The sequence below is a fragment of the Myotis daubentonii genome, chromosome 3 (assembly GCF_963259705.1).
Source record: "Myotis daubentonii chromosome 3, mMyoDau2.1, whole genome shotgun sequence".
Lineage (NCBI taxonomy): Eukaryota > Metazoa > Chordata > Mammalia > Chiroptera > Vespertilionidae > Myotis > Myotis daubentonii.
In genome coordinates this window covers 192,454,808-192,482,657 of record NC_081842.1, presented here as the reverse complement: position 1 = coordinate 192,482,657, position 27,850 = coordinate 192,454,808, and the positions used below count along the sequence as shown (strand labels likewise).

Below are 27,850 nucleotides of genomic sequence, written 5' to 3'. Positions count from 1 at the left end.
AACATTCAACAGAAAGGGGGGAAAAGTACTTTTAGTCACTATATAAAACCAATGTGCTTCAAGGCACAGATTCAGTAAGTATGTAAGAAAAAAGCCATCAAAGCCTCAACCTTTGCATACAATCTTTATTGAAGTTATACAAAATCCCCCAAAAGTGAAAAAATACATTATATACAAAAACACTTTCCCTTGGGAGGAAGGCTCTGTTCCCTCTTAACATGCAGTGCTTTCAACTGTAGCTGCAGCCTCCACTGTCCCCTCCATTGCTGCCCGGCTGTCAGCCTGATTCTCAGCCTGGAAGATAAACAGGGAGCCTGGGCATAAGTCACCCTTGTTCAAGCCATTCCATCTTATACAACTGAGTAGGCCTCAGTCAAAACAAGTCCCCTAAATTCTACCTTATTCCCATACTAAAAGGGCAATGACCAAAGTATAAATCCAATTTCTTAAACACTCTGTAATAGGGCTGACAGAGCCAATGTTCATACATTACATGGAAAGAAGCAAGCAGAAGTGACCCAAGGTCTTGACAAGTAAGCCTTCTCATACATTCACAGAGCAGGACTCGTGGTGTGTATATAGGTTCCATTGGCCAGTGAGATGTCCTATAGTCCATACCAAACTGTTTCCTGAATAACCTCATTGTTTTTATGAAGGTTACACTCAAGCAATCCAAACAGGCTCAAGGTGGGGAACATGCACTTGGGAGGACTGGTTTCCCCAGGCCCTGAGAACAAGGGGAAATGAGGCAAGAGTCCAAGCCCTGCTTTAACTGCCCACCTCCTCCTCCTCCATGTTTTCAGAAACTTCATTTCCACTGGAGACTGCATCCCCACTGCCTCCATTCACCTCCGGCTCTTGTTTGGCTTTCTTTGCATCATCTTTCCGGGGACTCTCTTCCTCCGGTTTCCGCTAAAGATATAATTGTAAAATCTTCAACAAACATGTTTAATGTTTTTAAAATAACACTTCTTTAACACCCCTCCCCCTGTTGTATGCAAAGAGCCCGAAAAGGAGTCATAGCTCTTAGGGTCTTTCTCAACCCACAGGAGGCAAAGCAGAATAAATTGGTCTGTGCCAACATACCAATTCAGCCTCTCTAATGGAAGGGTGGGGTGGGTGTGAGTAGTAGATCTGAACAGTAACCAAATCACAAGTTTAATATACTAAATTTGAGTCAGGAAATAAAGCAGGATTTAGACTCTCTCACAAGAGAAAACTATTGCAACCAAAGGCAAAAGGCAGACTCACAGGAGTTTATCAGAAGGTCTGCTACTAAATGACTTGAAAGAAAACCTGACAGCTTACTAACAGGAGCCAATCTGACCAATCCTCCTCAATAGCTTTCCGGATGAGTCCTTGGGCCAGGTGAGTTTTGCTTTAAGAAGTATGCAGAGGAGAACCAAGATGGCGGCATAGGTTAACTCCGGAGTTTGCTGCTTTGAACAACTACTTCAAAAGTGAAACTAAAAGACGGAAGGGACATCACCCAGAACCACAGGAACGCTGGCTGAGTGGAAGTCCTACAACTAGGAGGAAAGAGAAACGCATACGGACACTCAGAGGAGGCGCAGTGCTGAAGTCAAATTCTGAGGTGCGGAGTGCGCGGAGCTGGCTGGCGGCGGAGGGCGTGGTTGTTGTTTTCAATCGGGAGGGAGTCGCAGACTCTGAGCACCAGATCCGGGCGAGTCTTTAGGGACCCAGACTCAAACGGGAGAAGCGGGACTGTCTGGCTTCGGTCAGAGCGAGTGCAGCTTTCTCTCCGAGCTTTGCAGCGGGTGCTGGGACTCAGAGAGGCAGAGCCCCTTGGGACAGGACTGAGAGCCGCCATAACTGCTCTCTCCGGCCCACCCTGTTGATCCTGTTCGACCCGCCCCGCCCAAGCCCTGCACAGAGGCATTTGCCGGATAGCCTCAGGCAAAGGCTAGATTAGCACCTCCCTAGAGGACAGAAGTTCTCTCACTGCTGACACAGCTGAATCTCATAGCCACTTGGCCTGGAGGTCAAACCCTCCCTGGGATTAGCTACAACAATCAAGGTTTAACTATAAGACTGCTAACAAAGACCACTAGGGGGTGCACCAAGGAAGCATAACAAAATGCGGAGACAAAGAAACAGGACAAAATTGTCAATGGAAGATATAGAGTTCAGAACCACACCTTTAAGGTCTCTCAAGAACTGTTTAGAAGCCGCCGATAAACTTAATGAGATCTACAAGAAAACTAATGAGACCCTCGATGTTATATTGGGGAACCAACTAGAAATTAAGCATACACGGACTGAAATAACGAATATTATACAGACGCCCGACAGCAGACCAGAGGAGCGCAAGAATCAAGTCAATGATTTGAAATGCGAGGAAGCAAAAAACATCCAACCGGAAAAGCAAAATGAAAAAAGAATCCAAAAATGCGAGGATAGTGTAAGGAGCCTCTGGGACAGCTTCAAGCGTACCAACATCAGAATTATAGGGGTGCCAGAAGATGAGAGAGAGCAAGATATTGAAAACCTATTTGAAGAAATAATGACAGAAAACTTCCCCCACCTGGTGAAAGAGGACCACACCAAGACACATCATAATTAAAATGCCAAGAGCAAAAGATAAAGAGAGAATCTTAAAAACAGCAAGAGAAAGAAACTCAGTTACCTACAAGGGAATACCCATACGACTGTCAGCTGATTTCTCAACAGAAACTTTGCAGGCCAGAAGGGAGTGGCAAGAAATATTCAAAATGATGAATACCAAGAACCTACAACCAAGATTACTTTATCCAGCAAAGCTATCATTCAGAATTGAAGGTCAGATAAAGAGCTTCACAGATAAGGAAAAGCTAAAGGAGTTCATCACCACCAAACCAGGATTATATGAAATGCTGAAAGGTATCCTTTAAGAAGAGGAAGAGGAAGAGGAAGAAAAAGGTAAAGATACACATTATGAACAACAAATATGCATCTATCAACAAGTGAATCTAAGAATCAGGTGAATAAATAATCTGATGAACAGAATGAACTGGTGATTATAATAGAATCAGGGACATAGAAAGGGAATGGACTGACTATTCTTGGGGGGGAAAGGGGTGTGGGGGATGCGGGAAGAGACTGGACAAAAATCCTGCACCTATGGAAGAGGACAGTGGGTGGGGAGTGAGGGCGGAGGGTAGGGCGGGAACTGGGAGGAGGGGAGTTATGGGGGGGGAAAAAGAGGAACAAATGTAATAATCTGAACAATAAAGATTTAATTAAAAAAAAAAATAAAAACAATAAAAAAAAAGAAGTAGAAACAAACAAACAAAAAAAGAAGTATGCAAGGGAAAAGTATCTTTTTAAAAATTGATTTTATTTAGAGAGAGGAAGAGAGAGAGGGAGAGGAAGAGAGAAACATCTATTTGTATTTACTTATTTATTCATCCCTTGGTTGATTCTTGTAAGTGCCCTGGCTAGGGATTTGAACTAGCAACCCTGGCACAGTGGGACGACACTAACCAACTGAGCTACCTGGGTAGGGATGAAAACTATCTTTACTTGCAAATCCTTACCACCTTTGCAAATATCTTTGCACCAAGAAAGGTATTCCTTGTGCATTTGGAAAAAAGAAAAGAAAAGAAATGATCACATGTAAATTTACCTTCTTTCTGACAAGGTGGGAAATATCAGTCACACAATTTGATGAGGAAGCACCATCTGTTGATTTTCTACTGGCAATCTGACAAAAAGGAAGCCTTTGTTAGCAATGAATAGCTAGCCACATGAGACAAAGAATGAGGTCTAATATTAAAGAGACAAAACAAAAAACCTGAATACTCACCATGGAGACTGAAGAGCCTCCTACACTAGGAGTGAAACCTGAAGTAGCGCTCTCTACCTGTGAAGATGACAAACTGCAGTGGGTCCCAGGATAGAAGCCATTGGGTCACCCACAGGCTTACAACAGGTACCCACCATCAAAGCAACTGATTAAGACCTCAAATAGTGGCCCCATATAGCAGCAACACTGTCTACCCCCTCTACCTATGCCTGTTACCTGCCAGACCCAATCTGGGGTATACAGACAGAGTGTAGAAATTAAACCAAGCCTTGGCCGGTTTGGCACCCTGATTAGAGTATCCGCCTGTGGACCCAAGGGTCTGGGTTTTGATCCCCAGCCAAGGGCATATACCTGGGTTGCAGGGGAGTGTGCAGGAGGCAACAGATCAATGTATCTCTCTCACATCAATGTTTCTCTCTCTCTAAAAATGAATGGGGAGCCCAGCTGGCGTGGCTCAGTGATGGAGCGTTGAACTATGAACCAGAAGGTCACAGTTCGATCCCCAGTGTGGGGTGTGCAGCAGGCAGCAGATCAAAGATTCTCTCTCATCATTGCCGTTTCTATCTCTCTCCCTTCCTCTCTCTGTAATCAATAAAAAATGTATTTTAAAAAAATGAATGGGGAAAAAATATCCTTGGGTGAGACCTAACTAAAGAAATTAAACCTGCCCTGCCGGTTTTGCTCAGTGGATAGTGTTGGCCTGCGGACCGAAGGGTCCCAGGTTCGATTCCAGTCAAGGGCACATGCCTGGGTTGCCTGCTGGGTCCAACGTGTAGCGTAGGAGGCAGCTGAGCAATGATTCCTTCTCATCATTGATGTTTCTATCTCTCTCTTCCTCTCCCTTCCTCTCTGAAATCAATAAAAATATATTAAAAAAGAAAAAAAATTAAACCAAATCCTCCATATCCTATCATCCTGACACCCTAGCACCAAAAGGCATAGACAGGCAATCTGGGGTTAAAAGCTTTCAAACACCTCACTAATCTATACAGAGGAATTCTCAGAGATGGACACAACAGTTTATAGTTATTAAACAAATACCATCTGTCTTGCACCGTTAGAAATGTCTTAACATACAGGTACTATTTTCATCCCCATTTTACAGATCAGACAACTAAGGCAAAGAAAAGTAAACACGCTCATGGTCATATATAGTAAACAGCAAAGATAGGAGTCAAATGCAATCTGGAGTGTATTGTCTTAAGCATTATACTATCTGATAGGAATATCTAGATGAGTTCTCACGTCCCCTCTGACTTCCAACTCCCTGGAAACCATGTTATACCTAAGATTCCTAGCCAACAGAACACTAATACCACAATGCCTTCAACAATATCGAACATGTTATTATCAAAACTTGAAAAGGAAACCAAACCAACCAGAGTTGCTTTCAGAGCCAATTCAGCTACATTCCCACTATGCTGGGACTCCTTTGCATCTTCTATCTTCTCTCTAATTTCAGGTAGCAGTTCCTTCAGCTCCTCAATTTCTTTCTCACATTCAGTACGTGACCCTTCAGCCTCCTTCATCTGCTCATCGAGTACAGCTACAAAGGTTGAAGTGATCAGTAAATTACCACGAAAAGATTCACTTTTACCTTATCAATTACTGGATCCATCAAAATCATTGTGAAAACAGCTGATGCTCACTCACCCATTCTCTTCTCAATGACTTCAATAGATTTGCCAAACTGTGCCACTGCCTCATCATACTGAGAGTTGTACCCATAGGCCAAGCCCAACTGGTAGTGGGTTTCTGCAAGAAGACGGTCATGGGCTTCTAGGTACTGCTCTTGCAGGTTTAGGCAAGCCTGGAATTCCTCCACAGCTTGGACATAATTCTCTAATGAAGAGAAAAACAATAGCAAGCATTTAATACTATAGTACTTCTAAATTTTAGACTATTCTGGGGGAATGCTCCCCAATTTACATTTCATGATCCTTGATTATAAAAAAAAATATCAAAATAACTAAGACTTTCAGGTAGAGTGACTTTTAGGAAATACTATTCACTGTTCTAGGGACTATAGGGACCCAAACCTACTGTCCTTTTAAAGCTAACCGCCTATAATTTATGATCAAGCTTGATTTAAAGGAATTTGAGCCCTGACCCATTTGGCTCAGTGGATAGGGTGTCGGCCTGCGGACTGAAGGGTCCCAGGTTCAGTTCCAGTCAAGGGCACGTACCTTGGTTGTGGGCACATCAACGGTGGGGGGTGAGGGGGGGGGTGGGGGGAGGGTGCAGGAGGCAGCTGATCGATGTTTCTCTCTCATCGATGTTTCTAATTCTCTATCCCTCTCCCTTCCCTCTATGTAAAAAAAAAAAAAAAAAGTCAATAAAATATATTTAAAAAAATAAAGGAATTTGAAAAAGACTGGGTGGGAGTACATTAGGGGAAGAGTAAAATGGAAGATGTATTACCAGATTCAACACTAACTTCTCCAAGTTTAAGATGTGCCTGTGCAGCATAAAGCTGAGCTTCTTTTGTTTCTTGCCTAAAACAAGGAAATATGGTCAGAAACCTTAACAGAATTTGTCCAACCATAACTAGGTTCTATTTGCAACCACCAACTTCCCAATCTGAGCCTAGAACAGTGGTTCTCAACCTTCCTAATGCTGCGACCCTTTAATACAGTTCCTCATATTCTGGTGACCCCAACCATAAAATTATTTTCGATACTACTTCATAACTGTAATTTTACTACTGTTATGAATTGTAATGTAAATATCTGATATGCTATATGTGTTTTCCGATGGTCGCGACCCACAGGTTGAGAACCGCTGGCCTAGAAGCACCACGAGTTGTACCTTTTAAAAATGATCTTTGCTAAATCCAGCATATCCCAGGCAAGCTCTAGGTTCCCAATCTCCTCCTCTTCATTTTCTTGAAGTGACTAAAGTATATCCAAATCATTGGTATTAGGCAGAAGTACAAGACAGGCATCTTTAGATTACAAACCTAAATAGATAATTTAGTATGGCTTAAAAAAACCTGACATAGGATTCAAAATTCAGACTTTTCCCTAACACCTACAGCGGGTCTTAACAATGAGATCAAATGGATGTCTAGACATGAATAGTCACACATATACTAACTAATAAAACTACAGCCCTAAAATAAGGAAGCAAAATATATTGAGCAAATGATTACCTTGTTTTCAAGAACTAAATCATTTGGTGTTTCTTCAGACTTGTCATTTTCTTTATCCTCTTCTTCTGAGCCCTCAGTTTCTGCAAGCAAAAATTCCTCAGTATTGAGAATACTAAGGTATCTTTTGACTAGTCAGATTCCAATAAGCATCTGTGAAATAACCTATATTCTGGGGTAGGACAGGCCCGATGCTAAGGCAAACCAACCAACATTTGAACTGGCTGATATAAATAAGCCCAGGGATTAGTCTAATCGTGTAGTGTCTATAATTCAGACCTTCAACAATCAAATGCTAAGTGTTTATTTTCTAAAAGTTAATCTAGATCAGGGGTGAGGAAGGTCCGGCCTGTGGGCCCATATAATGCCTCAGAAATCACTTCGTCTGACCTGCCCAAGGTAATTGCAGGCAGGACTGGAAACTCAACAAATAAACTTTTTTTCATAGCAACATAAATTTATATTAAGTGAATTATATTAAGCAAATGATGTTATAATGACCCTTGACAGGAAAAAAGAGAAAAGGTTTCCCACCCCTGATTTAGATCATTCAGATGAAGACAGTTTACTGCCTCTTGTTCAATGTCAACAACTTCCCATATACTCAGCCAGAAGCAATTTGGAGGCATCTTTAGCCAGTGTTCCTGGCATCTTTAAGCTCCTTTTTAGATAATACTACGAAAAAGCTGAGAAAGTACTAAAAGTTAAAATTCTCTACTTCATTCAGAGCAAGAATACTGAACAGACTAGCTTTCCCACAATGGAGCTGTGGAGAGAAAAGCATAGCCTTTACCAACTCCCACCAGTGAGCATGTCACAGACTCCAGCCAGCTTTAGCATGTACAGAATTTGAGTGAAAAGTACTATAACCAGTTATTTCACTCCAGCAACATGTTAAAATCTGCAGCCATAATGACACCATATTTTATCTAATTGACATACACTCACAAGTCAATAACCTATAAGGACTATTAATAATTAGCTCTACACAGCATGTAAAGTTCAGAATGCCATGTGATTAAAATGGGCTATTCAGGGTAACGGACAATTCATAAATTGTGTATAATGTGCTACCACCTCTTATATCTTTCATTAATATTGTTAACACCAGTAAAAGAGCTCAATTATTGTCTCCCAACAACCTACTGTGAGAATGTAAATATAGAAATGAATTGATGTTTTTTAAAAATACATTCCATTGATTGTTTACAGAGAAGGGAGAGGGATAGAGAGTTAGAAACATAGATGAGAGAGATCAATCAGCTGCCCCCTGCACGCCCCACTGGGGATGCGCTCGCAACCAAGGTACATGCCCTTCATCGGAATCGAACCTGGGACCCCTCAGTCCGCAGGCCAACGCTCCATCCACTGAGCCACTGAGCCAAACCGGCTAGGGCAGGGGTGGGCAAACTTTTTGACTCGAGGGACACAATGGGTTCTTAAACTGGACCGGAGGGCCGGAACAAAAGCATGGATGGAGTGTTTGTGTGAACTAATATAAATTCAAAGTAAACATCATTACGTAAAAGGGTACGGTCTTTTTTTTTTTTTTTTTAGTTTTATTCATTTCAAATGGGTCGGATCCGGCCCGGGGGCTGTAGTTTGCCCACGGCTGGGCTAGGGCAATGAATTGATTTTAGAGAGAGGAAGGGAAAGACTGATTTGTTGTTTCACTTATTTATCTATTCATTTGCTGCTTATGTTCCCTAACCAATAATTGAACCTGCAACCTCGGCATATCGGGATGATACTCTAACTGATCTATCTGGTCAGGGCCTAATTTAGTACTTTTGAAATACAAATACCCATCACCATATAGCATATTTTTCCATACCAAATTTCCAAGTGGTTTGTGTACTTAGTTCCCTCATGTTAAACTAGATGAGTGGTTTTATTGTCTTGACAATGAAGTCTGTCTTTTAATAGATTATGTAATGACAGGTTGTAAGGATCTATGTAGTCTTTTAACAGACTTTATCTTCTCAATTTGCAGAAAAAATTGACAAAATATTTGTTATTCTATCAGTTCTTAATAATCAGGTATCTATTCCTACTCAGACTAGAATGTTAGAAGATGACATCTAATTTGGTAAAATACACCTAATTTTTTGAGTTTTATATCAAATTTTTAAATTACAATTCTTACAACAGTGAGAAAAATACAGGTTTTTCTCAAGGAATCTGTACTACCCTCATGGAATGATGAAGAGGAAGGTAGGTTAATAAGCCACTGCCGAAACCGGTTTGGCTCAGTGGATAGAGTGTCGGCTTGCGGACTGAAAGGTCCCAGGTTCGATTCCGGTAAAGGGCATGTACCTGGGTTGCGGGCACATCCTCAGTAGGAGATGTGCAGGAGGCAGCTGATCGATGTTTCTCTCTCATTGATGTTTCTATCTCTCTCCCTTCCTCTCTGTAAAAAATCAATAAAATATATTTTTAAGAAAATAAAAAATAAGAAAGCCACTACTTTAAGACACTTTCCAACCTGGTAACCAATACCCAGGTATTAACAGAAATGCCCTGATGTCCAGAGAGCTGTTAACATATTTTCCAATATTCTCTAAAAATGGAATCGTGTGGTATGCCTACCTATCATCTTTCTGAGAAAAGGGAGACATTATTTTATATCATTTTTCTGATCTTGTAGCAAAAAGCAAAGTGAAGGCAATATGATTTTCGAGCTATTCTAGCCTTCTCACAGGATAACCACTAGAGATTGACTAGTATAGTCCAACTGAGTGTGGCCAAGCTTTATGCCTCCAATATTAAAATTCTATTAACTTACTAATCATATCTAGCATGACACTAGAAATAATACCAGACCAATATTCTTTATTAGGGATATGCACAGCTTAAGAGGTGGTAAGAAATGGAGTTTTAAGAGAAAACCACAAGATTTCTGCAATTGTGTTGTCACATAAATTTCTGATAGGAGGTGGTTAAGGGAGAAGATAAAAGTTACTTTCCTCAGAGTGAGGCTGCTTAGGAAGAACAATATATTCAAGTTAGATCTAGGGTTGGATTCCAGTACTAGGACTTACTGGTTGACCCTAGTCAATTAATGTAACCCTAAGCCTCAATTTCCTCATCACTACAACTTGAATAATACTACTTATTACATAGTATTATTATAGAATAAGAGATATGTATGTATGGGAGAGCTCTAACAACACGTTACTGATGATCCAACTGAATAGTTATTGAACATCTGTGGAGAAATATGACATCTCTACTGTAGCTTATAACTCAAAGTCCAACTGTAAGAGCCAGCAGAGCTTTTACTATTCTTGCTCACTATCGTTAAAGATCAAGACATGGGAGTTTTTAAAAATTGAGAAGTTCAGTTCTGTCCTTTACCTAAACGAATTTCTAAAAGCCCATGAACAGTCCAATGGTGCTACCATTTAGAGCCAAATTCATTTCTGATTACCATGCCTGTGCTGGCTGGAGTGCAAGGACCTGCACATAGGTACAAGTTTATCAGAATGAGCTACAAATATTGATAATGGGTCTTTAAAAATCTTAGTCTGTCAACTATATGATTAATTGGTATACATTTGTGGTTATTAATACCAACGTTAGATGAACTTTATAGACAGCAGAATCCTCAAATCATAGTACAACTTAATTCAGATGTGCCAATTTTTTAATTACTAATTAGGGGCTTATACATGTTGGTTAAGTTGAATCAAAAGTAGACTAAATAATACTATATAAAGCACCCACTTTATAATGTTTAAGTAACAAAAATTTCAGATTGGCAACCAAAGCAAACATGAGGGGAGAAAGTAGCAAGGTGGCCAATTACGTTTTTGTTATCTTTTGGAAGGGTCTAATTTTAACTAATGTGAATAGCCTTTAAATATTTCTGAAGACTTAAAGAGGGTTACCAGAATTCTTTCACTCTGGTAATATAGCCTTCAAGAGTGAACTTGAATTTAAATGGCATGCCTGCTTAAGTGTACCAGGTTCAGTGGATTCTACTGCTCTAATCCTGCTTCCTAAAGCAGAAAAAAGGAACCATGTGAACAGCAAGTAAAACAATTCAGGGGCATGCAAGTGAACATCCATTCAGCATTCTCTGCCAGCCTAGCCCACTATTGCCCTACTGACCCCACACCCATCCAGCTTTACTGGCTAGTATGGTACAAGTTACTAATAGCTAGCCAAGTCTCAGAAATCAAAGAAGGCCTATTTTGCAGTTAGTAAAAGCGTTAGTTTATAAGCCAGCTAAAGAAGTCTTGCTTTTGATTTAACTCGCTCAACTTATCACAACCTTTTTAAACTACCCCCATTTTCATCTTGCCCTTTCCTAATCCAAAGGCAGACGGAAAATCCTGAATGGAAGACTGACTTTTACCCATGATTAGTGAGTCAAATCCAGAATGTACTCCACCCACTGCAGGTCTTGCATATCCCGGTTACCTTCACCCTCTTTCATCTGTTCTTCTCTCTCTTGTGTTTCTTCATTAGCAGTTATCTTAACTTTGTCTTCAGGGGATTTCTCAGTACCCCCCTGGGCTACCTTGGTCTCAAACCCATCTCCAGCTGCCCCAGACTCTTCTAGAGATAGCTTAGTCTCCTCCTGGTTAGGAACCAACTCTGCCCTACCCTCTTCTAGTCCTGTGCCATCATTTCTTTCTGTTAATCCTTCTGCATTAGTCTCTGGTTCAGGAGTCTCATCTGCAGCTGACAGTCCACTGACTGTACCATCCTTAGGGAGAACTTTGGCCTCCTGCCCAGGATTCTCAGAGACTTGTGATTCATCTTTTGCAGCCTCTGTTGTCAACTCTGGTGACTCTTCAGCAGGAGGCATTTCTTGCCCTACCAACTGCTCGGGAACAGCTTTTCCTGGATCATTTTTAGAGGCAGCTACCTGCTCCTTTGGCTCATCCCCACCCACATCCACCGGCTCAACTGTTGAATCTATAGGCTCTGCTTCTACCTCCACTGCAGTGGCCTGCTTTTCTAGAGTCACAGTAGGCGGCTCTTCTGAAGCTTCTTTTGGCTTCTCCTCTATGTTCACAATTACTTCTTCCTGTTTGTCCTGACCCCCTTTTTCGCTGTACTCTTCTTGGACATCAGGTACAGAAACTGATTTTCCTTCCTCAACATCAGGTGCTTTGTTTTCTGGCTTCCCAGCAATGACCTCAGCTTCAATCAGTCCTGATACTGATACTCCTTTTGCCTCTTCAGTGGTTTCAGTTAAGTGATCTGGAGTTGATTCAACTTTTTCCTGTAGTAACTCTGCAGGCTCACTTATATCCATATCTTCTCTTTCACCCTTCTCCATTTCAGTCTCCTGTTCTTTGTCAATTTCAGGCTTTACCAAAGACTTGTCTTCTGGTTTTTTTGCTTCTTTTTCTCCCATGGCGTCATAAACCTGTTCTCTCAACTCTTCCCTTGCTTCCTCTACATGGTTAAAGAACATGAAGCATAAACATGTCTTCGAGTTTAATGTTAAAGGCATAAATGGAAACTAAAAACACATTCCCTTTAAACCCTTCAAACAGCCTGGCTTAAGTTTTAGCGGATGGCCTACAAATTATCTGCCCCTTTAAGAAAAGCAAAGGTAAAGTCCCATCTAGCAGTGCAACTTATTGCAAAAGAAACCCAAGCTCCCTAAATTAGCTTAAGCATTCTGAATACCAATTAGTGGAGATGCCAAGCTTTACATTCTCCTCTAAACATTATAGACCTCCATCTGATTGGCCAAACTAGGCTTAGAAATTAACATTTGAATTTCTTACACACACAAAATGTAAAAGGGCTCTGAAAGCACTGCTATTAAAATAACTGAGTGGCACAGAGTTTCTAAAAAAATAAGTTATCCTCTTAAAAAACAAACAAAAAAAAAAACCTAGTCACTTTTTGTAATCAGCCACTTCCATTGAAGTCTCCGCCCGATGCAGGTTATCACCTAGGCATCTTATAGATGATCCTGGATAGGAAGAGCCTATCTCCGTCACTTGTGCACAAGAAATATATGTTGCATCTCTTTAATGCCACATGCAACTCCACATACCATCTATGTTATCATTATTTTCTACCAGCGATTCTTCTTCTGTTTTTTCTCCTTCTTCCTCTTCCACATGCACACCTTCCAGGGCATTTCCTAAAACACCATTCTCCATTCTAGGAAAAAAGGAAAAGGTACTAAAGGAATGATAACTAGAACGTAATAATTTACAACAGAAATTGTAATCCTATATTATAAAAGCAACAGAAGAGTAAGCAAATGCAGAGAATATAACGTAGGTGTTCCTAAAAAACTTCTATAAATTAAGGCTGGGAGAACAGTGAAAGAATAAGTATAACCTTCAGCTACTGAAAAGTATTGGTGACTCTTATAAAAAGAACAAGATCAGTATATATTTCCCTTATAATAGGGCCATATTTCCCAAGCCTCACACCCACTGACATTTCCTTAAATGGGGAAAAAAAACCATTCTGGCAAGATTATTACGACAAATCACCAAAATGCTCTATAAAATTAGGAAACTTACTAGAACTGATATTAAATAGATCATAGATAATTTGCTAGTTTCATGTGCCCTCAATGTATTTTATCCTGGTGAATAATTTCTGGTGGAAACCACACAACAACTTTACAATAATTAAGACAACTTCTAAGTTTTATTTGTTAGAGATATTCATTTGCTACTGTTTTCTGACCCCAAAGTCAAAACTTATGTATAATTTTACTCTTTGCATGAAGTGCCTTTCAAAAAACTTCCATGCTCTCCCTAATTTCCTATTTCTTAGTAAAATTAGTCTCTTACTTCATGTGAAATCTCAAGCTAGTAAACAATCTTAGCAAACAAAGAAACTAAAGTGTTTAAATAGACCATTGTGGTGATACAAAACATTCTACTTATAAATTGTGACTTCAAAGACATACCTTGCCAACTCCAGAAGAGATTTCCCATAGAAAAAGAAAGCTTCTCCACACTCATTAGCTGTCTCTCCATACTTTTTACCTCTATAAAGAGAATAAACATCAAAGATCTGAATTAACACCTACTCTAAAACATTTATTTCTAGTTCTTTAGTTATGACATTCTTCCAGTAACACACTTATAGGAAACCAGTACTTCCCTCTTTTGCTTTCCAGTCAAGGTCAAATGGACCTTGACCTAACAAGCAGGGCATAAAATTAATGTTGCCCGTTCTTCAGCTATACATATATTATATATTCTAAATGACATCAATTTACTACAGTTATCACATATAATCTAAGACCTAAACTACATCAATAGGGATTTCTTCTGCTATAAGACCAGTGTCAAAATGGGCCAAAATAGTTAGAGGACTAACTACTAGTTGGCTGGGGCCTAAAGGATAAGTAAGGCCCATGGAAAAGCATCATGATATAGTTAAGAGCATTTTTCCTCTGGTAGAATGCCTGGGAAGTTAATTTCACAGTGCCTTTGTTTTCTCATCTGTAAAATAGAAATGTGAAGAATGCTCAGAGAGCTACTGCAGGAACTGAGTTAATGTATATAAAAGCACTTAAAATAAGGCTTAGAAATACAGATTTATAGATAAGTTTTAGCTATTATTTACACAGGGAAGCAGGAAGGAAAAAATCACACAAGTATGATAAACGGGAAGGAGGAGGTACTGTATGTCAAGAAACCATTTTCATGTAGTAAAGGATTGGCAGAAGCCATGCAAAGTAAGGTCAACTACCAGCATTGAGAGTCTAATGAGATTAACTAAAGAAACTAATCAGGAAAAACAGAAGAAAAAAAATCTAGGAAGTACTATGAAGAAAGTCAAGTTTAAGGATAGTCTGTTTCATTTCACACTTATATAACCAAATGTATGTAAAAGGTTTTCCCGTTCCTCATCTCATTTGATCCCCACAGAAGTTTTGGAATAGGTAGATAGGAGACTTGGTAGAATCCTATTTTCTATTCATTAGCCAGAAAACGGAGATTTAGAAAGTTTAGAAACTTGACCCAACTGCAAAGAAATGGTGGAACTTGAAAACGACTTCAGGTTTTCTCACTGCGCAGAATACAGTCAAACACTGCTGCAGTTAATATTTTACCTTTGTTCTTCCTGTATGACCTATAATAATAATCTGCTTTGTGTTGATATTTACTGCTGTGATGCTGACAATTACCTGAAAGAGTAGTTGGGGTGCTTCACTGGGCTGGTAAAAAGTTTAGCTACATCAGAAAGCAGGTTTAATTGAAGAAGGAGAGAGTAGGAGAATGCTGCACAGACATGCTCCCAGGAGCAAGCTTGAATTACAACTGAAATTCAGAAAGATTTACTGAATAATCAATGGAAAACTCGCAGGAGAGAACCCTGATACCCAAGGACCGAAGGTGGAGACTAGTAGGAGGGGCAGCAGTGAGAAAGGGCTAGCTGGGCACCCACAGATGGCAACTGAAGTCCCAGACAGAGATCTCAGCTGCAGGGGCGGGGTGCCACTGAGAACTCGGGGATCCAATCCCCAAGCTGGGCTGCCCAGCAGAGAGCACCAAACTGAGGGGGGTACCCACATAACATCTAGCTATGAAAAGCAGTGGGTTGCTGTCTGCCAGGGAGTGGCAGCTGAAAGTTTAGGCACCCTCTTAAAGGGTCCAAGCACAAAAATTCCCTGTGGAGCTACCCACCTTGTGCTCCAGCAGAGGGAGGGTGAAGTGGACTGGACCTGTGAGAGCAGAATCCAGGACTGGGGACTTGGGGAATAGAGCTCAGAAGGCAGACACCCCAAGTTTCCTGGGATGAGCCATTCCATCACAAAGCAGAGGACATCTTTCCCACATAGACATCTGCCTTGCCTGAGGGGAAGACAGTGGACACACCCCACTGGAAAACACCTTGCCCTGAGGCCACTGAAGAAATTAAAATGAACTATTAGCCTTCAGGCATAAACAACTGTCCCACCCTGTTGAAAAAACTCTTGCCACACCTGAGGACGATTGCCTGGGGGGCAATTCAAGTCTGTAGACAGGGGCGGTCTATGGAGGCTTTGAGTCTTTGCCTGATCTAATTAGTCAGAAACAGCCTTTAAGACTGTCCTGCACTAGAGATTGAGAGGTACAGAGGATCTACCTATAACATAATCACAAACCCAAACAGACAACCAAAATGAGGAAAGAAACAACCCCCAAATGAAAGAACCAGCGAATGAATTCTCCAGAAAAGATAAATGAAGCAGAGATAAGAAATTTATCTGCCAAAGCCGGTTTGGCTCAGTGGATGGAGTGTCGGCCTGCGGATTGAGGGGTCCCAGGTTTGATTCCAGTCAAGGGCATGTACCTGGGTTGTGGGCACATCCCCAGTGGGGGATGTGCAGGAGGCGGCTGATCGATGTTTCTCTCCCATCAATATTTCTGGCTCTCTGTCTCTCTCCCTTCCTCTCTGTGAAAAATCAATAAAATAAAAAATAAAAATAAAAATAAAAATTTATCTGAAACAGTTTAGAGTAATGATGTTAAAAATGCTCAACAGTATGAAAAAAGGTATAGTAACTATGAAAAAACAGTCTGAGATAAAGAATGACATAACACAAATAAAGAACACATTGGAAGGAATACTCAGCAGATTAGGGGAAGCTGAGAGTCGATCAGTGAATTAGAAGACAGAGTTGAAAATATCACTCAATCAGAGAACCAAAAAGAAAAAACAATTAAAAAACAGGATGACAGCTTAAGGAAGCTGTGGGACAATGAAACGTAACAATATTAGAATAGAAAGGAATAGAGAAGGTGTTTGAAGAAATAATGGTAGGAAACTTCCTTAACCTGGAAAAGGAAAAAGTCAAACAAGCTCAGGAGGCACAGAGAACCCCAAACAAGAAGAACCCAAACAGAACCATGCCCAGACACATCCTAATTAAAATGCCAAAAATTAAAAGACAGAAAGAGAAAAGAAAACTGTTACCCACAAAGGAGCTCCCATAAGGCTGACACCTGATTTCTCATCAGAAACTCTAAAGGCCAGAAGGGAATGGCATATAGTACTTAAGGTAATGGAAAGCAAGGATCTGAGACCAAGATTACGGTATCCAGCAAGGCTATCTATCATTCAAAATAGATGGTCAAATAAAGAGCTTCCCAGACAAAAAAAAAAAGCTGCAGGAGTTCATTACCACCAAGCAGGCATTACAAGAAATGCTTAAGGGATTTGAGAAGAAAAGAGAAAAACCTAGCCATACACAATTAAAATGGGAATAAATAAGTACCTATCAATAATAACCCTAATTGCCGAAACCGGTTTGGCTCAGTGGATAGAGCGTCGGCCTGTGGACTGAGAGGTCCCGGGTTCGATTCCGGTCAAGGGCATGTACCTGGGTTGCGGGCACATCCCCAGTAGGAGATGTGAGGGAGGCAGCTGATCGATGTTTCTCTCTCATCGATGTTTCTAACTCTCTATCTCTCTCCCTTTCTCTCTGTAAAAAAATCAATAAAATATATTTTTTTAAAAAAATAACCCTAATTGTAAATGGATTAAATGCTCCAATCAAAAGGTGTAGGGTGGGTGAATAGATATAAAAACATGACCCAACTATATGCTGTCTACAAGAGATCCACCTCAAAAGATACACAGAGGATGAAAGTGAAGAGATGGGAAAAAATTTTCCATGCTAATGGAAAAGAAATTTAAAAAAAAAAAAAGCAAAGCTGGAGCAGCAATACTCATATTCGACAAAATAGACTTTAAAAGCATCATAATAAGCCCTGCCAGGTTGATCAGTTAAGCGTCAACCCAGGAACCAAGAGGTCATGGGCTTGGTTCCTGGTCGGAGCATATGCCCAGATTGCAGGCTCGATCCCCAGTGTGGAGCATGCAGGAGGGAGCCAATCAATGATTCTCTCATCATTGATGTTTCTATCTCTCTCTCCCTCTCTTAAATCAATAAAAATATATTTAAAAAAAACAAAAAGCAACTGGACTTAAAAAAATTTAAGGAACCATCATGCTAAGCGAAATAAGCCAGTCGGAGAAAGATAAATATCATATCATTCACTCATTTGTGGAATATAATGAACAACATAAACTGATGAACAAAAATAGAGCGGCGGAAGAAGCCCCCTGCCACTGACAATGATCGGAAACCCAGGGGGGAGCTAAGAGCTGGGGGGCAGGGCAAAGGCGGCCCTGGGGCCGCCTTTGCCCTGCCACCCAGCCATGATCAGAGAATCAGGTGCCTTTTCCGCCCTGGCCAGTGATAGCAGGAAGTAGGGGTGGAGCCAGCGATGGGAGCTGGGCACGGTCGAAGCTGGCAGTCCCAGGAGCTAGGGGTCCCTTGCCTGGGCCTAAAGCGAAGCCCACGATCGCGGGGCCGCTGCAGCTGGGGGTCCCCGCTGCCCGGGCCGGACGCCTCAGCCAGAGGCGTCCTGCAGGGGCAGGGGCGGAGCCCGCGCAATCGCGGCATCCCCTGCTGCCACTGCAGGTCCCCGCTGCCTGGGCTGGATGCCTAGGCCAGAGGCATTAGGCCTGGGCAGGGGCGGAGCCTGCAACCACGGGGAGCTGGGGGTCCCCTGCCCAGGCCTGACACCTCTGCCGGATGCCTCAGGCCTGGTCAAGGGGCCGATCCAGTGATTGGTGATTGGAGGGTGATGAGGGTCAACTCCTCTGGCCGAGGCATCAGGCCTGGGCGGGGGGTGGAGCCGGGGATTGAGGGATATCATGGTCCCCTTGCCCAGGCCTGATGCCTGGGCCAGAGGCGTCAGGCTTGGGCGGGGGGTGGAGCAAGAGATCAGAGGGAGATGGGGGTCCCCTACCCAGGCATGATTCCTGGGCCAGAGGCCTCAGGCCTGGGTGGGGGTAGAGAGCCAGTGATTGGGGGGAGATGGGGGTCCCCTGTTCAAGCCTGACCCCTCTGGTGGAGGCGTCAGGCCTGGGCAAGGGGCCGATCAGGCGATTGGAGGGTGATGGGGGTCTACGCCTCTGGCCGAGGCATCAGGCCTGGGCAAGGGGCAGAGCCAGCAACCGGAGGGGGCTGGGGGCAGAGCCAGTGATGGGGGGGAAATGAGGGTCGATCCTGCGATTGGAGGGTGATGGGGGTCAAGGCCTGAGGGCTCCCAGTATGTGAGAGGGGGCAGGCTGGGCTGAGGGACACTCCCCCCCACACACACACACCCAGTGCACGAATTTCGTGCACCAGGCCCCTAGTACTAGAATATAATAGAAGTAATACTGTTATTTGCATATTTTTTATATTTCCTACAACTTTTGTGACATGTTATGTCAATACAGTTTTGGTAATATTATACCTAAAATCTTTTTATTCTTGAAATATTAATGTTCCTTGCATGTAACATCATATTTAAAATATATAGAAGCAGGTCTAATTAAGCAAGTTTATTCTATATCTATAAAAGGCTAAGTTGAATCACGCGTGCGCAATACATATAAAGCTTTTGCTGGCACCAATCACAAGTGTGTATTTCCATCTGTCATTGTCAATAGTGAATTTGGTTGACACTTCTATTAAAGAGAAAAGGTGACTAGCAATATTAAAATATTTCTTCCAATTAATTTTCTTTCAATGTGGACAAATCTGTGCACTGGGCTACTAGTGTTAACAATAAGCTAATTAAGAAAGCTGACAGACTTCCATTGCTACTGGTAATGATATCTTAGAGGGAACTAGCTCAAATCAAGGCATAGGCTGGCAGGCTAATGCCTGAATGAAGATTTAACTTTCTCAGCATACAGAGGTGCATTAAAAGCCTTTGGTTAATATCAATCAATCTTGAAGCACTAAAGCTAACCTGTTTCCCCAAGATACCTACAGATACACTAGAGGCCTGATGCACGAAAATTCATGCAAGAGTAGGCCTTCCTTCCCCTGGCTGCAGACACCAGCTTCCCTCAGGCACTTGGGACTTGGGGTGGCTTCCTTCCCTGCCCCAGTTTCACCAGGACGGATGTCCAGTCTAATTAACATATTACCTTTTTATTATTATAGAAGACAGATATGATTACCTGGTGGTAATTACCAACTTGCTAACAGAGCAGATAACAAAGTGATAAGAGTATGAAAAATACTGTGCTAATAATAATATTAATGGTAGGGTGACCAACCATCATGGTTTACTTGGGATTGAGTTTATCCAGATACAGACTTTCCAATGCTAAAAATGGAAAACTCCTGCAATTAACCAGGACAAGCTGGGCGCCCTAATTAGCAGTGACTAGAAAACAGATTACCTTACTCAGGAAAATCAAAGGCTACAATTGCTCAGTTATATGTAGATTTTATATTTATAGAACTTATACATGAAAAATAATCTTTTTAAACTCTTACACTTGATTTTTCTCATAAAACAACTTCTTATGACTCAAGTTTATTAGAAAGATAGGATTACATTTTAGCAAAACACAGTACTTACAAAAGACTAGCTGCTTCCTGGAAAGCATTGACAGCTGCTGGAATATCCCCCATCACCAGATGCTTCTGTCCTAAGCCCAGCAGCTTCTTAGCTTCACTATCCACATCCAAACTGCCAGAAAAAAAATTTTTCATGTGTTAAATACTTTTAAAGTCATTATTTCTTGAAAACCTGCTACATTTAAACCATAATAATTTCTTTAAGCCTGTGAACTACTCTGCAAGGCTAAGCTAACTCACATTTATCACTACAAAAGCAAAAGTTATCTTATAAGTTTTCCTTAAATGGGAAAAAACATTCTGGTAAGATTCTGAGGCAACATTCTCAGAATTCGACTAGAATATTTCCTCTTAAAGGTTTATCTACTCACTACCAACAAATAAACTTGGTTTCCATGATTGTGGAGGGAAGCCTCCCCAAAAGATACTGGCATTGCAGAAGCTGCAGGAAGCCCTGGAGTTGGCTTGGCTGCTGTGTTCCAGCTAGCGGTCCAATTTTTGAACTAGCAGGCCCTGCGCCAAAGTGATTGAGGACCCTCCAAGCAGGTAATGACTCCACAGGGAAAAGGTATTGTCACAGCTTTTGTAGCCACTGCCAGCATTGCTGGAACCCCAACTCAGTAGCCACGGGTCCAGGGGACTACCCACACATTTGTGGGCTGGGCAACACCCACCTCCAGGCATTATGGCTACTCTACCTGGTATGAGACCACCCATGAGCCCATCAATTAGGCTAGCCCCATCCCTCCACCCCACCCCTGCTTAAGGGACACCAACAGACATGTCTCCTCCTGGAATGAGACCTCCTCCCCCATGAATGCATCCACCAAGACCCTAGAATACTATTGGTCCTTGGTTACTCCTTTCCTACAAATGTGTTTTCTGAAACTAAAATGTTTGTGAGTTTCTGTCCCGTCTTTACTGCATTAATATATGCTAATAAATTCATGGAGCAATAAAAAAAAATGACACATGCAAATATTTTGTAGGAGGATTAAATAAAATTGGAAACAGTGATTCTCAACCTAAGTGAGCTTAAGAATTATCAGGAAGTTTTCCCAACACACAAACCTGAATTCTATCTGAAGCTAAACAAATAAAATCTCTAGGGATGCAACTCAGGCACCTACCTTTTGGATTAGCTTTACACTTATTACCTCTGCTTAAGAATCATGGTCACATCAAGATGGGGAAGTTATATGGAAGTAGATGTGGGCTCAAAATAAAATTTAAAACTTTTAAACTAAAATAACAACAAAATCGAAAATAGTTGCCGAGACCGGTTTGGCTCAGTGGATAGAGCGTCGGCCTGCAGACTGAAAGGTCCCAGGTTCGATTCCGGTCAGGGGCATGTACCTGGGTTGCGGGCACATCCCCAGTGGAAGATGTGCAGGAGGCAGCTGATCAATGTTTCTCTCTCATCGATGTTTCTAGCTCTCCATCTCTCTCCGTTCCTCTCTGTAAAAAATCAATAAAATATATATTTTTTAAAAAATCGAAAATAGTAACCTTACAAAGAAATCTGTATCAGCAGAAACAAAAAAAAGAATAGGTTAACTTTTGTTAGTCATGTTGTATAAGGAATAAGGAGCATAACTAAACTTTCAATCCTAGTATTTTATTCAAATGTAAAAAAACACATCATTGTCTAGACACCACAGTCTGATTTACAAATAAGTACCTTAATATTTGGTCTTATTTGTTACCTATTAAACATAATGAAACTGACTCCTCCCCATGGCTGCCTGGACCAGGAAGGGGAATCCCTTTTAAGCTCGTAGAAATTTTAGATGTCAAGAACATTCCCTGTGTACCTACGCAGTATTATATGGTTCATTAGTATATATTGTGGCTGGCCTTGGACATCTCTTGTTAACTAGGAGAATTAGAATATGCACATATAGCCCTCACTAGTTTGGCTCCGTGGATAGAGCGTCGGCCTGCGAACTGGAAGGTCCTGGGTTCGATTCCGTTCAAGGGCACATGCCTAGGTTGCAGGCTCAATCCCCAGTAGGGGGTATGCAGGAGGTAACTGATCAATGAGTCTCTTTCATCATTGATGTTTCTATCTCTCTCTCCTCTTCCTTCCTCTCATGTGATGTTGGAGTATTTTGGTGACTTTGGGACAGGTTCCATTGTAGGTATAATTACACAAAGCTAAGAATCCATAAAAGAACAGCCAGAGAAGGAATTAAAATAGGATTTTATGTGAGAGTATCCACCCTAGATCCTGAAACAAATAGCAACAGCAGCAACTGAGCAGAGCCTAGAACATTAAAACCCAAACACAACTGACATCAATGTGAACAAAGTTGAGATCAACTATGTAAAATATCATACATACCATTAAGAAGGCTTGCAAACCAGTAAATAAAGTACGTGTAATTTGCAAAAACCCCCACAATAATTAATTTAATTAAATACAAACCTAGCTGTACCAAGTAAATAATCTTACCTCCCCACTTTATCTGCAGAGGTAGAAGGAGCAGGAGCATCTTCAATTCTGTAATGAAAAAATAAGGAGGGAAAAGTAAATATGTGGATAAGAGCATCAGTCAGCCCACAGACTGAGGGTCCCAGGTTCGATTCTCGTCATGCCTGGGTTTCAGGATTAAACCCCAGTAGGAGGCATGTAGGAGGCAACCTTCCTCTCTGAAAACAATAAAAATATAATTCAACGAAAAGAAATATGTAGGCCCTGGCCAGGTAGCTCAGTTGGCTAGAGCATCATCCTAATATACTAAGATTGTGGGTTTCATCTTTGGTCAGGGCACACACAAGAAGCAACCAATGGCCTGGCCAGTGTGGCTCAATTGGTTGAGTGTCATCCTCTGCACTAAAAAGTTGCTGGTTGGGTTCCCCAGTCAGGGCACATACCTGAGTTGTAGGTTTCATCCCTGGGTTGGAACACTTTCATAAGGGAACTGATCAATGTTTCTGTCTCTCCCTTCCTCTAAGAATATCCTCAGGTGAGGTATAAAAAAAAATGTCACAGCTTAAAAAAATAACAATAAAAGGGAAATTGATAAACTAGACTTCCTATAAAAAATAATTAACCAATGACCCATGCACCAGGTTACTGGTTTGACTCTTGGTCAGGGCACATGCCTGAGTTTGGGGCTAGATCACCCCAGCAGGGGAGCATGCAGGAGACAGCTTAATATTTTTCTCCCTTTTTCTCTAAAATAAATAAAAGCATTTTTTAAAATATTTTTAATTGATTTTTTACAGAGAAGAAAGGAGAGGGAATAGAGAGTTAGAAACATCGATGAGAGAAACATCGATCAGCTGCCTCCTGCTCACCCCCTACTGGGGATGTGCCTGCAACCAAGGTACATGGCCCTTGACCAGAATCGAACCTGGACCCTTCAGTCCGCAGGAGGACGCTCTATCCACTGAGCAAAACCAGTTAGGGGGCCAGCTGGCCAACCACCTGTGGTCGCACCCTCTGGCTGGTCCCACCCCAGATGGCCCCCACCACTCTGATCTGCCCACAGCCCCTCCCCACAGCCAGCTCCATCCTGATTGGCCCCACCACTCTGATCAGGGGCAGGGCCAGCTAGCCAACCACCCATGGCCCCTCCCCACAGCCGGCCCCACCCCTGATTAGCACCCACCACCCCAATCTGTCTGAGGTCCCTCTCCGCAGCCAGCTCCACCCCGATTGCCCCCTAACACCAACTAGGAGTGGGGCTGGCCAGCCAACCTCCCATGGCCCCTCTCCTGGCCGCTGGCCCCTGGTCGGCCCTCCACCCCATTTGGGGGGCAGCCGGCCCATCGCCCACAGACCCAGACCCTCCACAGCACCCCCCTCCCCCCGCAATTGGGCCTACAGGCACTGCAGCACCTCATGCAAGCTGGCCCAGCCCTAGGGCGGGCTGGCCAGCCAACCTCCCACCATCTCTTCCTCCTGAAAAGGCCTGGCCCCAATCTGCCCCACCTGTAAATGAGTTTGTGCATTGGGCCTCTAGTATAATTTAATATAGTCATATGAGCTACCATTAAAAGCCCAGCATGAACCCTGGTGGGTCTGGCTCAGTGGATAGATCTTTGGCCTATCTGAGGCATCCGGGTTTGATTCTGACTGGGGGCACATGGCTGGTTTGCAGGCTCAGTCCTTGGTGGGGGGTGCAGGGGGCAGCTGATCAATGATTCTCTCTCATCATTGATGTTTCTCTCTCCCTTCCTCTCAGAAATCAGTAAAAAATATTTTTTAAAAGCTCAGCATAATACTAAAATCTTTTTTATTTTAATATATTCCTACTGGTTTTATATAAGCATTTTTTAGTTCAGAGAGGGAGAGATAGAAACATCAACCATGAAAGAATTATCGATCTGCTGTCTCTTGCACACCCCACACTGGGGAGCCCGCAACCTAGATACGTGCTCCAACTGGGAATTGAATGGTGACCTCCTGGTTCATAGGTTGACACTCAACCACTGAGCCGCTGCAGCCTATCAAATTTAATCCTACTCATTCAAATCTATTAAACATTTATTTGCTAGGTATAAGGCATACTATAAATAAGACAGTCACATAGTAGCTTCGAGTTTACAATCAGATGAAAGAGAATGCAGTATTTGTTATAATGTGATATATGCATTCTTGGCAAACCTCACATTCTACAAAACTGCTCACTAAAGATAAGTTGTTGTGTTTTTTGTTTTTGTTTTTAATATTTTATTGATTTTTTACAGAGAAGAAGGGAGAGGGATAGAGAGTTAGAAACATCGATGAGAGAGAAACATCGATTAGCTGCCTCCTGCACACTCCCTACTGGGTATGTGCCTGCAACCAAGGTACATGCCCTTGACCAGAATCGAACCTGGGACCCTTGAGTCCACAGGCCGACGCTCTATCCACTGAGCCAGACGGGTTTCGGCTGCTTCTTTATTTAAAAACACAACAACTGCCCTAACCGGTTTGGCTCAGTGGATAGAGCGTCGGCCTGCGGACTGAAAGGTCCCAGGTTCGATTCCGGTCAAGGGCATGTACCTGGGTTGCGGGCACATCCCCAGTAGGAGATGTGCAGTAGGCAGCTGATCGATGTTCCTCTCTCATCAATGTTTCTAACTCTCTATCGCTCTCCCTTCCTCTCTGTAAAAAAATCAATAAAATATATTAAAAATAAATAAATAAATAAGCAGTTTCCCAGAACATTCATTTGTTGAGTCCTAATAAATATATATATATATATATTTTGGCGAGAGAGAGGGAGAGGAGGACAGAGAGAAACATTGATCTGTTGCCTCCAGTACATACACAGACCCAGGACACCCACAATCTAGGTATGTCCCTGACCAAGAATCAAACCCACAACCTTTTAGTGTAATGAACTATACTCCAACTAACTGGGCCACCCAGCCAGACTCTGATTCAGCAGGTCTACGATGAGGCTCAGGATTTGCATTTCTAACAACTTCCCTATACTCCTTGGTTTTAGACTCACACTCTAAGAATCATTGAATTAGAACAAAAATTATAAACTGACTAGAGGTCCAGTGCACAATATTTGTGCATGGGTAGGGTCCCTAGGCCTGGCTGGCGATCAGGGCCAGCTTGGGCCTTCCTTCATTCCACGCCGGCCCCTGGTGGTGAGCACACATCACAGCGAGCGATTGAACTCCCAGTTGAACCCCGGAAGGGGGGGGAGGGAGAGAGAGAGAGAGAGAGAGAGAGATAGAGAGAGAGAGAGAGAGAGAGAGGGAGGGAGGAGAGAGAGGGAGGGAGGAGAGAGAGGGAGAGAGAGGGAGAAAGACAGACACACATGTGCATGTCCTATCCAGGTCAGAGACAGGTTATCCACTGTTATTTTTTTTATGTTAATTATAATAGGTCTACGTTTAAAACTATGAAGATATCACATAGAAATCTGATTTCTGATTCTCTTGAAAAATCATCACATAAAATATAAATCCAGCAAAGTACTAGAGAAAATTATGGTTGAAATACTTTGTGATGCATCTGGAGAAGGCCTTTTTAAACTCAGAAACCATGAAAGATTAATTCTATTCCACCTAGTTAATTTTACAAAAGGTCAACTTAGCGCAGGTGTGGCTCAGTGGTTGAGCATCAACCCATGCACCTAGAGGCCACTGGTTCGATTCCCGGTCAGGTACATGCCCTGGGTTTCTGGCTTGATCCCAATAGGCAGCTGATAGTGCAAGCATGAGGCAGCTGACTGATGTTTCTATCTCTCCCTCAAAATAAATAAAAACTTTTTTTAAAAGGTCAACTTAGCATACACACACACACACACACACAGAATCTCAGCAATCAATATAGAAGAAAAGCCCAAGATTAAAGAATACAAACACATTCACAGAAAACATGAACAGCTCAAACATTTGAAAACATGTTCAGGCTCCTTAAGAGAATCACAGGCCCAGACACTGTGGTTCAGTGGTTGAGCATCAGCCTATGAACCAGGAGGTTATGGTTCAATTCCGGTCAGGAAACACGCCTGGGTTACAGGTTCCATCGCCAGTGAGGAGCAGGGGACTAATCCTTGCAAGTAGGGATTACTTTATATTATTAATAAGAGGACCGGTACACGAAATTCATGTGTGTGCAGTGTGTGTGTGTGTGTGTCCCTCAGCCTGGCCTGCACCCTCTCCAATCCGGGACCGCTGGCTCCTAACCACTAACCTGCCTGCCTGCCTGCCCCTAATCACCTCTGCCTCGCCAGGCAACCGGGACCCAGGCTGGCTTCGCCTACACCAGCCGCAGCCGCAGGGGACTGCAGGATGGGCAGCTTGTCTCTCTCCCAGGCCACAGCCTGGTTGATCCCCATCCCTCTCTCCCCAGTGTTGAGTGTCTGAGTCTTAAAGGGGTGACAACTATTTGCATATTAGCTCTTTATTATATAGGATTTATTAATTATTATATTATTTTCTATACAATCATAAAGATACTGGTGCCTAATCCTATACCAGTACAGTTCCTTACAATGTTATTCACTATAGCACTGTTTATAATAACTAAATACTGAAACAACTCAATTGTCCAGCCATAGTGAACTTGTTGTGAGAATAGAATACAATGAAGCCATTAAAAAAATTAAGGAAATGCTCTGGCCAGTGTGGCTCTGGTGGTTAGGGGGTTGTTGTCCATATACCAAAGTGTCAAGTATACAGCAATATAAAATAATTACAATTTACAATTTACTCTCTCTCTCTCTCTCTCTCTCTCTCTCTCTCTATATATATATATATATATATATATATGGTATCATTGAGGAATATGTAATAAATCTCTAACACTGATTGACTCTGTGATTAGGGAGTAAGGGTTGGAGGGAAATTTCACTATATACCTCCATTCTGGATTTTGAATCAGAAAGGTTATTTTTTTTTTTAACTTCAATGGTCCATCAAAAATCAAAATTAGCCGAAACCGGTTTGGCTCAGTGGATAGAGCGTCGGCCTGCGGACTGAAAGGTCCCAGGTTCGATTCCGGTCAAGGGCATGTACCTGGGTTGCGGGCACATCCCCAGTAGGAGATGTGCAGGAGGCAGCTGATCGATGTTTCTCTCTC

The 27,850-nt window shown here is 42.2% G+C and overlaps 1 protein-coding gene and 1 long non-coding RNA gene across 2 annotated transcripts in view; both read right to left on the bottom strand.

Moving 5' to 3' along the window:
• LOC132231247 (uncharacterized) overlaps positions 1–27,850 on the bottom strand; it is a 150,296-nt gene that overhangs the window by 71,381 nt on the left and 51,065 nt on the right. The gene's annotated exons all lie outside the window — the stretch shown is intronic.
• On the bottom strand, positions 108–22,838 carry NASP (nuclear autoantigenic sperm protein). The gene is made up of 13 exons (XM_059689990.1): positions 22,769–22,838; positions 20,315–20,425; positions 13,855–13,935; positions 12,979–13,088; positions 11,379–12,365; positions 6,957–7,036; positions 6,614–6,699; positions 6,227–6,300; positions 5,459–5,647; positions 5,185–5,351; positions 3,806–3,862; positions 3,626–3,703; positions 108–912 (listed from the first exon to the last, which is right to left on the bottom strand). Exons 2-13 carry the CDS (start codon positions 20,365–20,367, stop codon positions 769–771), a joined length of 2,106 nt encoding a protein of 701 aa, XP_059545973.1. The 5' UTR covers positions 20,368–20,425; positions 22,769–22,838; the 3' UTR covers positions 108–768.